The sequence below is a fragment of the Mus caroli genome, unplaced genomic scaffold (assembly GCF_978045245.1).
Source record: "Mus caroli unplaced genomic scaffold, Mus_caroli_1 scaffold_8, whole genome shotgun sequence".
NCBI lineage: Eukaryota > Metazoa > Chordata > Mammalia > Rodentia > Muridae > Mus > Mus caroli.
Genome location: NW_028227263.1, coordinates 39,515,440 through 39,528,530, shown reverse-complemented (window position 1 = coordinate 39,528,530; position 13,091 = coordinate 39,515,440). Strand labels below are relative to the sequence as shown.

The 13,091-nt window shown below is 37.0% G+C and overlaps 1 protein-coding gene across 1 annotated transcript; it reads right to left on the bottom strand.

Moving 5' to 3' along the window:
- Positions 1-5,531: 5,531 nt before the first annotated feature.
- LOC110299012 (olfactory receptor 2D3-like) lies at positions 5,532-6,464 on the bottom strand. Its single transcript, XM_021168584.2, has one exon. It carries the CDS (start codon positions 6,462-6,464, stop codon positions 5,532-5,534), a length of 933 nt encoding a protein of 310 aa, XP_021024243.1.
- Positions 6,465-13,091: the final 6,627 nt, after the last annotated feature.

Here is a 13,091-nt window from a genome sequence, read left to right as displayed (position 1 = left end):
AGCTAGGGTCTGGAGGTGTTTCCTCCACGAAGTCTTCAAACCTGAGTTCCTAAGAGCTGTTCTAATAAGTGCACTCCCTGAAGTAATCAGTGCTGTTAACTTTGTAAACCTTTTGACAATAAGAAATCCCACAGGCATTTAAAAAAAATAAAATAATGATCTGTGGCTGGATATACAGATTACTGTTGGAGTGTTTGCCTAGCATGTGTAAGTACTTGGTTCAGTCCCCACCAGCAAAATGGTAAAAAAAAAAAAATGATGTGAAACAGAACTACCTAAAATTCACATGTGGTTCAGTATTTTAATGTTGGGTCTCAGGCTACCCTATGGACTCTTGATGTTTCCAAGCCTTTGTCTCAGTGTTCAAGTTAGAGGTTTCAGTTCTGAGGACAGTGTGAAGTATGGCTGGTAGAGGAACAGCTCTCACTTAGAAGCTGCAGGTATCTGTTCCAGAAGTGGATACCCAAATCACTGGGCAGTGAAAACCTTCATATCCATTAAGTAGTATTTACACATAACCTATATACACTCTAGCATATATTTTCAATCATCTTTAGATTGGCTATGATGCCTAAAGTATCTTCATAAGCTCAATATAGACCTATATATTTGTGGGCTTATTACAAGGTCTTATTCTTTAACTTAGAATTTGCAATTATTCTACCTTAGCCTCCCTAGTGGCAGGAAAATATTTTTTGCTGATTTCTTTTTATTGGATATTTTATTTATTTAGATTTATTTATCAAAAATACATATACCTTTTTAGTCACAACTACTTGCATCCTTGGATGCAGAATCTGTAGATACAAAGAGCTGACTTATTGTTCATCAATTGGATTTTATTCCATAAACTAATATCTATCAGAAGATTTAAAATTCTTATCTGTGTTCATACTCAAAACATTTTACTTATGGAATCTGGAGAAATAGTTCAGGGGATAACAACACTTGTTGCTTTTCCAGAGTAGCCAGGCTGAATTCCCAGAAGCCACACTGTGGCAAACAACTATCTGTAACTCTTGTTCCAGACCTGATGCCCTCTTTTGGTTTCTGAGGGCACCAGGCACACTCAAGGCACACTCATGACGCACTCATGGCACACAGATGTACAGGTAGACCAACACCCATACACACACAAAATTTTTTTAAATAAATATATTTTTAAAACTAAAAGAAAAGCATTCTAATTCTAATTAATGAAATTCTATCATAGAAAATATAAACACATGTACATTTCATGTGTGCATGTGTAGAGTAGCTTACACTATAACAAACTCTGTTGTATTATTTTCGTTAAAGGAAGTCTGATGTTCCAGGAAATAATAACGAGAACATGAGGAAGGCTGTTTACTTTAAGCTCTGAAAATGGTTTTTTCCAATAACGTAAGCATTCTCCAAACAGGTGTGTTCACTTGATTGTTGCTACATGGTAACTGCCAGTCTAAGATCTAATTGGAGCTTGGCAATGTCATTTAAACATTGTCATTGGTCTCTTATTTTCTTAGCCTGATGACTGCACTAATTTCCTATTTGTGGTCAGTTTTTATAAACAGTGTGATTCACAGCCATGCCTTCATTCCAACTTTGTGATGTCATTACTATAAAATAACTTTAAATACTTCTAGTTACAGAGAAATAGTTTTTTAAAGGTGACAGCCTTGGGTCAATATTGGTTAGCACTGTGTTGGAGCTTTGGTTTTTAACACACAGGAAGACATGTAAGATGAACTTGAGGAAATATTGTACCTCAGTTACAGCATCCCAGGTTGTCCTCCAGTATCATGTTTGGCTGAAAACCTAGCCAATTTCTAAGTCATACAAAAGAAAATAAACAGCGCATCATTCTCGGCCTTTGGAAAAGTGGAGCACATTGCTTTCTTTTTGGTCTCTATGTGCTTGGTATGACTACACTGAAATGGATCTTGCAAAGCAAGCCATTTCCCCCTGTGTTGCACAACATAGATTTCAGACAATCTGAACACTGTGGGACAATCATCACCATTTTTTAAATTTCTAGGTGAAGCATGTTACAAATTTCAAGATTGGGAAGGTCAGGTTTGGTGCACTACTGTTTGTCAGAATTTGGGGATAGCAATGCCACACACTGAATTCAATGCAACTTTGTCTGCAAGGACATTCATAGGTTCATGTTTCATAGCTCTCTTATTGTGTATTTTTATAGAATCATTCTTATCTCAAAGCTGTTTTATAGTTTTGACTTTTCCAAGCAGTGATAACCATTGCAAAAAAAAAAAGCAACTGTCACTTCCTGACACCCCCTGCATGCTAGAGCCTTATTGAGAACAGTGATTACAGAATCTGGAATTGAACCAGGGTGTCTCCAGACTATACATGTAACGACATTTTACCTAAGCTAGTAGTCTCTATTAACACTTCTTTTTATAATCCTAGTGTGTCCTTGATTAGTAAAGACAGCAGATATCCAAGGGCTGAAAGTGCCTAGTCTTTGCTACCACTATGAAGCTATCAGAGACATAAATCAGAGTTGTAAATCAAGAAAGAGCTAATAAAAGATTAAACCTATAAGGATGTTTTCAAATACCTGCTTTGGTATTTGGTAAAGGGTGCTTTGTAGAGTGATTGCATAGTACTTCTTGATTCTAAATGAAGGGAGGATAACCATTTAGAGGTTTAGTCAAAAGTTACCCATACCTCCCCCAAATATGCTTCAAACTTCTAAAACATCAATAAAATCAATGCTTATTAAATGTTGAAAAGAAAGATTTTATATAAGCAATCAAATGCTTTCAGAAAATCTTATTGTGTCCTTGAACTACAAAAGGAAACTGAGGACTTTTTGTTTGAGAACTTCATTCATTCGTATAACATGATCTGTAAAATCCACTAGTTCCTTCCCCCCTCATTCCTTCCATGCTCTGCCCATGCTTGCTTTTCCTTCCAACTAACTCTCTCTCTCTCTCTCTCTCTCTCTCTCTCTCTCTCTCTCTCTCTCTCTCTCTTAAAATTTAAAACAAAAACCTTTAATGAGTCTGCTTAGTGACTCCTTTTCTATGTTGGTTTGAACGCATCTACCAGGGCCTGGACAACCTTGAAAGACCAGATCCCATTCATTCTCCTGCTCCCAGGACTCATCAATTGCCAATAGTTTCTAAGCTGAGGATGGAACGTCAAGACCCTGCCCCCATCCACGACAGGATTTTTCACTGATTTTGTCTTGTGGATACAGTCCCAGCCACTGTAGATCCATATGTGCAATTGCCATGTCTAGCAAATACTGGTTCCATGCAGACATCTACCACCGTGGTTCTTAGCATCTTTCTGCCTCCTCTTCCACAATTGCCCCTGAGCACTTTCTGGAAGGCATATAATTAAATATCCCATTTATACTGAGCTCTGCATAGGCAGATGGTTCATTTTGAACATTTTCCCATATATTGTATTTGATAACTTCTGTTATAAATTACTATAAAACTCACTCATCCTAAAATCATTCATAACACTTTAGAAGTATCAGTATATAAATAAAATTTAGTTCTTATGCTTTAGATATATTGAGAAGTTACATTTTAATAGATTTGGATTTTTCAAAATCTTAATTGTAGGGAGCCAGACTGACCCAAAGCTTTCTCAGAGACCCTGATGAAAGGACAAAGGGAACTTTATCTCTGTGTCCTTGTCCAGGAATTGACTTTGCAAGGCTATTCTGGCACTGAAGCTGGTGTCTCAGAGTCATTAAGGCTTTGGCTTCTGGAATCCTAACTCTTTTCCCTTGGCTGTGGTTATTGTTCCTAAGGTATCTGAGTCTTAGGTCTCCTGTGCCAACATTGACTAACTTAGCTTTCAAGAACTTTGACCATTTTTCACCCTACAAATTGTATATAAGATATAGTTCTTTGTGGTTGTTGTTTTTATTGTTTTTAACCCTTTTATTAGAACCAAAATCCTTTTACATACTATATATCCTGATTACAATTACCCCTGCCTTCTTTACCTCCCAGGTCCTTCCCACATACCTTCCCATCCAGATCAACTATGGTATAATATGACCTCTTTGGTCATGAAAAACATCTGTGACCATTGAATCTGGAAAAGATAGAATTCAATGTGGCAAATTTGAAGTTCATCATCCCCCCTTCTATTTTCACCTCTCCCACCTTATTCTTTGCCCATTATTGCTTTGTTTTTATATATAGTAAGAAATTATCACAAAATGAGAGGTTAATTTAATTATAAGCAGCTTCAGGGAAAACAAAGTATTTTTGAGTTCTTCCCACTTTGTGAAAAAGGTGGAGGGGGTCCTAAAATGAGCAGCAATGTGCATTCATGTGGAGCATCCTAACAATGGGCTCCTTGGTAGAAAGGTGGTACATTACAGGAAGATATATGTAATCCCATAACAAGAAGCATAGATGATTGGATGTGTCTGTGCCACCATGGCCCTTCCAGGAGAAATGAATGACTAGAGAAGGAAATTGGCTAGGATGACTGTAGCTTACATCATCATGGCATTGAGACCAAGGATGGGGACACCACCCAAGTGTCGGCTACATTTCACATCAGCCTAGAATTGAACTGTTAGTGAAGTGTAGGGAATGAAATATTGTATTTTCTTCAAAGGGAAGGAAATGTTACATTCAGAATTCTAGTAAGAACCTAGAGACTCTATCTCATCCACACCTTTCCTGCCCTGAGTAATATATAGTACTACAGAGGCCAATTGAGCTCACAGAGAAAATGTGTCACACATTGTACTATACTTTCCATAGAGGAGGTAATAAAAATAATAATACAAATATTTCTATCTACCTGCATAGGAAAGAACTTGTCTAGGGAGGGGTATGATATTTAGAGTGGAAGGGTTTCTCATAACAGTTCTTATGGAAAAAGCTGTTTCTAAATCTTAATTCTCTAGAACCAATAATTATTCTTGTTGTAAGAAGTGTGGGAAATATCAAAGATGTGTTCTGGAAATCCAATACTGAGAGTTGACTTGACTATCAGGACACTTTGCCTATTTGCTTTTGAGACAAGATCTTAATCTTCGTTTTGGGCTGATCTAAAATCCTCATATAGCCCAGGCTTTCCTAAAATGTTAATATCATTCTGTATTGGTCTCATGAGTACTTAGATTATAGGTTTGTGCCATCATACCTAGTTATAGAAGTAGTTTGGGTATCTATGGATTAAAACTATAATCAGTAAAGATGGATATGAGTAGTGTGAGTTTCACATTTACCTGTGGGGTTTAAAGCTAAAGGAAATGTCTCGTGGTGAAATTAGATTGGGTCATGAAAGCTACAGTTTATAAAATTTTCTCACTATTTTAAATTTATTTTATTCTATTTTATTTATTTACTATTAATAGGAAAATTGTCACAAATTAAGTGAGCCAAACCCAAATATAATAATTGTGAACAAGGTTGCAGAAGTATTCTTTGGTACACATGAATGAACTTTACTCTCTGATTAGAGATAGTTCACAGCAAAGGTGTTTAAGACGTTGATAGACTTCAGAATAGCCTATGTTCCTGTTTATCTCCTATATTCTTTTATCTTATCTCTCTTTTAAGTACTTTCTTTAATGCCCCTTTCACATCTTTGTTCCTTAGGCTATAAATGAATGGGTTCATCATGGATGTTACTATTGAGTAGAATACCGAGATTACCTTATCCTTTTCATTCATTTTCTTTGAGTTTGGCTGCATGTAGGTAAATATTGTTGAGCCATAAAAGAAGATAACAACAATAAAATGGGAACTGCAGGTAGAGAAGACCTTGAGCCTCCCCTCACCTGATTGTATTTGAACCACAGTGGAGATAATATTCCAATAGGAGAAAAGAATAAGAGAGACGGGACCTAGGAGAATTATTATACCCATTGCAAATATGACCATTTCAGCTGTGTAGGTTTGTTCTGAAGCCAGCTTTAAGAGTGCAGGAGGCTCACAAAAGTAATGATTGATTATATTTGGTCCCTGGTATGTCAAGCATAAAGTAAATGAGGTATCTACTACAGAAACGAATATTCCACTAGTCCAGGATCCTACAACTAGCAGAACACAAACTTTATGTGTCATGATGGTGGAGTAGTGCAGGGGTTTGCAGACAGCTATGTAGCGGTCATATGACATGACTGCCAGAAGAGAGCTTTCTGTACACCCCATTATAAGGAAAAAAAACATTTGCACTGAGCACCCAGCAAATGAAATGTTCTTTCTGACACCTAGAAAGTGGACTAGCATCTTTGGAACAATTGTTGTAGAGAAACAGAGATCATTGAATGAGAGGATTTTTAGAAAGAAGTACATTGGTGTATGAAGTCGGGAGTCAACATGAATGAGGAGTATGATGAGCAGGTTCCCAAACACAGTGATCAGGTAGATGATGAGAAATACCACAAACAGCAGGATCTGAGTCTGATGATCTGAAGAGAGGCCCAGCAAGATGAACTCAGTCAGATAAGTGTGGTTTAATTTGCCCATGGATGTTACTCCTACAAATCAGCATACACAGGCAGAACAATCAAATGTTGGTTATGATGGTCAAATCCAGAAAGTAAAAATGTCATGGGAAGAAAAGAAATTGGTTAAAAAAAATCATTGTAAGCATTTAAGATGCTGTATTTTCTGTATAGCTATATTGCTCCTAAAGCAAGCTGATTGGTAGGTGCATTGAAAACAGGACCACTCTCATAATCTTTAATGACAGAGTGCTATTATCTATGGAGCCATTGTTCAACAATTGTGTTGATAATTCCAGAAAACATCTTCAGTTCAATTCCATGTTGTTAATCTAACATACAAAATTACACACCGAGATAAATGTTAAAACCAAATATCAAAAGTACAAAGATATTATATGGCTTTGAAAAACAATAAAAAAAAATCCTTCCTTTGGAGAGAAAGTTCTAGTGTTACTTTCCAGTTTACTAATCACAGAGAATAAGTTAGCCTTGATCCAAACAAATATCAGATGCCAATAATCATCTTCTCCATTTTTTATTGGAATTCTTTAACATCTTCTCCAATAACACCATCCAAAGAGGAATTACAAAGTTATAACCTTGTTATAGTGTATAAACAAATGGAAGATATATGACCAGAATTAGGCAGTATCACATAAGGGTTCTTTCATGAAGTCCAGAGGCAGTCTAAGAACTGTCTGAAAAGGACAATATCTTATGTGTCTTAATAGTACTTAGCTTCATTCATGCTGTAGCTTGGCATACTGCAATTAACTGGATGTGTGCTTTGGCAGGAAACCAGGCATTTGGTGAAATGTCCAGAAACCAGGCAGGATACACAGTCACTATCTATAGTTTGGTGTATATCTACAACAATCAGTGTGATGACTGGATACAAAATAAAAGATAAGTGAACAGAAAGGAGTAAAGAAAGGCCGGGCGTGGTGGCACACGCCTTTAATCCTAGCACTCGGGAGGCAGAGGCAGGGGATTTCTGAGTTTGAGGCCAGCTTGGTCTACAAATGAGTTCCAGGACAGCCAGAGCTACACAGAGAAACCCTGTCTCAGGAAAAAAAAAAAAGGAGTAAAGAAAGTAAGCAGTGGAACATGAAGCTGGAGTGGATGTTCCTCGGAAAATATGAAGTACCCATGTTAAAGTGCTCTTTAGAGGGGCTAGAGAGATGACTCCATGGTTAAGAGCACTGATTGCTCTTCCAGAGGTCCTGAGTTCAATTCCCAGCAACCACATTGTAGCTCATAACCATGTGTACTAGGATTCAATACCCTCTTCTGGTGTGTCTGAAGACAGTGACAGTGTACTCACATATATATAATAAACTAATCTTGTTTAAAAAAATGAATGTTTTTTAACAGTGTTATCAGGAAAGAAAGCTAATCCAGCTGTCCATACCATATTAAAATAGGAAAAGCCATAAACTGCAAGTATATTTGTGCTTACACACATGAACCTCTGTTCAAGTACACGTAGAAAAAAATGTGACCAGAGTCATTTGATCTAAATCAGTGGCTTATGATTTCTAAGTGTATCATGAGTCAAGAGAACAGAAGCAAGCTTCAAATAAAGACGTACTGTCAAAACTGGATCTGAACTGGGTCTAGTGTAATGTATGGAAGGATATACTGGCTTAGGGACCAGCAAGATCATGTCTAAAAGCATGTTACATAAACCAATGCAAATAAAAAATGTCTTGCCTCTCACTTTGGTTTGAGGTGACATGAGGATAAAAGACACTGTCATCAATAATCAAAATAATCTTTTGTTATATGCTTAAGAAACTGTCATTTACAATATATTCATTGATAATTAAATATAGTTAGTGGGTTACCATTAGTATTTCTTAATTAAAATAGAAAAGAGAATAATGTCTTTTGCAATAACATAACCATGGTTTCAAGGAAATATATCCTTCAGTATGTGTGTGCACTTTTGAGTATACATTTGGCTGTACTATAAAATATATTTCTTTTATTATAGTTAATAATAGTTCAATTTAATAACAAAATAATAATATGATAATAAAATAATGTAACAATAAAAATTAAGAAATCTTTAAGAAGACTATTGTTATAAGTCCAAAATGATTAAGAATGTCAATAAAAGCTTCATTGCTGATCTCATTTTCCAATAGTTTTAATAAGGAAATTTGCCATTATATAATATTATGAATTTTTAGGCAATGAGCTGTGTTTATTCCCTGTATAATTTGGCAAATGTTAACATGCACATTCACTAAATATTAGTAATTATATGTTCATAAATATCTGATCATAATATGTTTCTAAGGTTTTTCAAGTTAATAAATCTATCTTAATCCTAACATTCCATATATCTGCATTTCTTGGCACAAATAAATTTTCGAAGATTTTGACTAGCTGAATGAATAAATGAACAAGTATAGGAATTAATAGGATCCTCCTTAATACTGTCATTTATAAACATGTGCATTCAAATACTCCAAGCACTATATGACCTATTTAAAGAATAATATACAATTTTGAAGGAATGGCTTATGTTTGTAAGAAATAAGTCATTTCTTTAGAATTGAGAAATTGTTTGACAAGGAGAAACACAAGTTAATAACATCCCATACCCCTTGTGTATACAGAAAGATTCCCTGGCAGTTCTTCTGGTGAGGAGGAAATGCACCACCAATTGCTGTAAGTGTCTCTTTCTCATTCTACCCCAGGCAGACTATATCATTCTCTGCACACTGTTCTATTGGTGCCTACTGAGCCCACATAATTCAGTGCTAGTACTCTTCAGCTCTGGCCTCCTCCCACTTGCCAGAGCAATCAACTATACACAGCTAAAACTCTACTATATGTTGTAAGCAATACCTCTATAATTCCAGAGGGCTTTACTGCAAATAGATCATGAGAACAGCAAAAGAGGAAGAAATACTCCACTGTGGGTAAGACTGGATACTCAATGAGCAGTGAGATACTGGTGGGAGGAAAATGATGACTAGATTTTTTAAAAGAAATTATTCATTCGTTTTCTTGGGCCTCTTTTAGAACCAGAACCGATGCACTTATAAAGAGCTAAGGTTTCTAAGGTTAAGGATTCTAAAGAAGATGAGAGAAATGAAAAACACTCTGCCCCAAACAGACCGTGGGTTAAAATGAGGTTTTTTTGGCCTTCTCTCAGGATACACTCGAGGTTTCTGGAGTTGAGGGGTATCTCATTTCCTTCAGGATCATCCTTGTCCATCGCAATATCTTTCTCCTTACCCAGAGGCCTAGAGAAGAGGAAGCACAGATGTGGGGACCTCACACTGAGTAAATTAGATATCTAGAACTCTTTCTTAGCTGCAGATCTGGAGTTAGGACCCAGTGATTCTCAGGCTTCTCTCCTAGCAGCTGGACTGGAAGCAGAAATTGCAGTAGACTCCATTACCAGCTGCTGATGGGTACTGTAGATACATAGCTTCCAAGCACCAGCACTGATCTCAATCGTTTTTCTGAGAAGAGCTCTTTTAAGATCGAGGTCTTGAGAAAGGATGCAAACACTATATTCCCTGGGGCAACTCTTGGCAGTAATGATAGCTCACTTTATTAACCTTACACACAATGAGATGTCTTGGGACATTTTGTTTTCTTGATTTGTAGCCACAGATTGAATTCTACATGTCTATTTTTCAAATTTTCTATAAATACCACAAGATGTTTGTGTGCTCTGTATTTCAGGATGACCCAATAGTCCCTCCTCTATATATGGCAGCAAAATGAATTGTGATGTACATACAAGAAAGGATCTCAATATGTCAACATTTCTATATTGATAGAAAAATGTAAATATGCATTTGTTTTAATGGTTCACTAGTGAAACGTTCAAAAGTATTGTTTAAAATCTGCAAATGGCATAGATACTGTTAAATTCTTTTATCAGATATATGAAAATATGACAAAGAAAATTTTTTCTGGTATGATTTACTGAAATTGTCTATGTGTTCTTTGTATCAGTCTTATTTCATTTATATGAAAATATATATATTCCTTTCCCATACTTATGGCTAAATTTCTTAAACCTACCTCCTTTTAAATTACTTTTTTTTTTATGGTCCAGTCATTACACCTTCCTGGTCTGCTCTCCCACAGTTCCTCATCCTATTCTTCCTCCCCCTGTCACCAAGAGGATGTCCTCACCCCCACCTCCCCAACCAGGCTTCCCTACTCCCTGCAGACTCAAGTCTATCAAGGATTAGGTACATCTTCTCTCACAGAGGTCAGACTGGGCAGTCCTCTGTTTTATATGTGTTGGGGGCCTCATACCAGCTAGTGTGTGCTGCCTGGTTAGTGGGTTAGTGTCTGAGAGATCTTGCAGGTCCAGGTTAGTTCAGACTGCTGGTCTTACTATGGGGCCACTCTCCTCCTCAGCCTCTTCCATCCTTCCCCTAATTCAACCACAGAGGTCCCCGACTTTTGTCCATTGGTTGGGTGTATTTCTTCTGTCTCAGTCACCTTCTTGTTGGGCCTCTCAGAGAACAGCCATGCTAGGCTCCTGTCTGCAAGCACACCATAGCATCAGTAACAGTGTCAGGCCCTGGGGCCTCCCCTTGAGTTGGATACCAATTTGGGCCTGTCACTGGACCTCCTTTCCCTCAGTATCTTCTCCATTTTTGTCCCTGCAGTTCTTTTAGACGGTAACAATTCTGGGTCAGAGTTTTTGACTGTGGTATAGCAACCCCATCCCCCCACTTGATGCTCTGCCTTTCTATTGCAGATGGACTATAAAAAAATTTTAAGGGAAAAGGGGATAACATTTGAAATGTAAATAAAGAAAATATCTAATAAAAAACAATTAAAAATTTAAGGGATAGAAATTTTAAATGTGAAAAAAAATCTTATATGCTGCCTATACAAGTCACTTCAACTTTAAGGACACAATTCACAAAAGTGAAGATATAACATACTCCATAAAAAAACATACACCAAGGGCTGGCCCTACCCCTTGCTTCTGCAGTTTGTGACCCAGGTTGACTAACTCAGCTACTACCTAGACCCAAATCCATAGCTTTGAGTTGCTCCACCCCAACATCTACTCCAACTGTGAACTGTTGGGGTAGGTGAAGAGGCCAGTCCTACAAAATCAGAGATTCAGAATCTCCATGACTCTGAGCAACAGCAAACTATCGAGACATCTCAGAAAGGTTCTAGTAATGATGGTGTGGCAGAAGCCTTGAACCAGACTAACAACTCACTGCAATAAACATTTGCATATAAAGCTAATTAGGGAGAAGGGTAGACTGTATGACACACTGCAGCTTTTAATGTCACTACAACCAACAAACATGTGATGGAGAAACAGGAAATATGGAGAAGAGTAGTATGTCAAAGATACAGTAGCTGTGACCATGTGAGAGAAGGCTGCAGGTGATGGAGGAACAGGTGGTCCACTAGTACACTTGGCAGGACAGTGGGCAGTAGCCCAGAGCTTCCATGCACTCAGCACCACACAAACTTCCCAGCCAGGTGATTACCCTGGCTCTGAACAGCAACAGAATGTTTGAAATAAAGAATGGTTTGTTTACTGGCTTGGACCTTCTTGAAATGTCAGAAACCATCTAGGGAAGGTTATGTCAAGCAAGTGACTTTCCTGGAGATCGCCCACCCTTTTGCATGGTTGTGAGAAAGGCATAGCCCCAGAGATTTCATCCTAGGATTGTGTCTCACTGCTAATATACCTCTCCTGCCATTATTACATAGACTAATGATTCCTGGGCATCAGCCCACCCTATTGGGAAAATTTCCTGAAGATCAACATGAAGATGAGCTTTCATGAATACCTTTTAGATGAATTAATGATTTTATAGAATACAAATAATTTTAGGAAGAAAGTTTAAGGAGATAGCTTTAGTTGTTTTGCCAAAAAGATGTAATAAAGTTATAATCAAGAATAGAGTATACCCCCTCATAATAGAATAGTAAGTAAAGGTTATATAATAAGGAATACAAGGAACTTTCATAAACTACACTAAGATCATAAACTACACTAAGAAAAGAAGTAGGATTGGTACAGATTTGTGATCAAGGAAAAACATTCTAGGTCAGATCCAAGGATGAAGCCACATGTATGTACTATGATAAAGCAAGGCCATGTGAAACTCTTACTTTGAACTTATAATGAACTTATAGAATGAAATGCTGCTTTGAACTTACTATCAACATCCTTCTGTAACTTCCCTTTTGTGTAATATTTTATCTATGAGGTAATTTTATAAAGAACCTTTGTTTAAAAAGGTATAAATTTCCAGAGAATATGAATAAAATGTAACTTTGGAGTCTCTACTTCTTCCACCAAATATATATATATATATATATATATATATATATATATATGCCTGTCTATATGTATGTGCATACATACATTTGTAAGTATATGTGTATGAATTTAAGTATGCATGTGCATTTGTGATATTGAAGAAACAGGTGATTGTGTGTGTGTGTGTGTGTGTGTGTCTGAGTTTCTTCTCTTCTTCCTTTTCTTTTCTCTCTGGCTCATGGAGAATTAACAAACTCTGGGCCGCTTGTCTGGCTAGTGAGGGGTCCTTGAGCTAAAAAGAAAAGAGCCCAGGTAACTAAGCATTTTTTTCTTAATACCCTACTGCCATCAGCAGGAGTTAAA

Coding starts and splice junctions, on each gene's coding strand:
- LOC110299012 (XM_021168584.2), bottom strand. CDS start 6,464: ATGGGCAAATTAAACCACACTTATCTGACTGAGTTCATCTTGCTGGGC.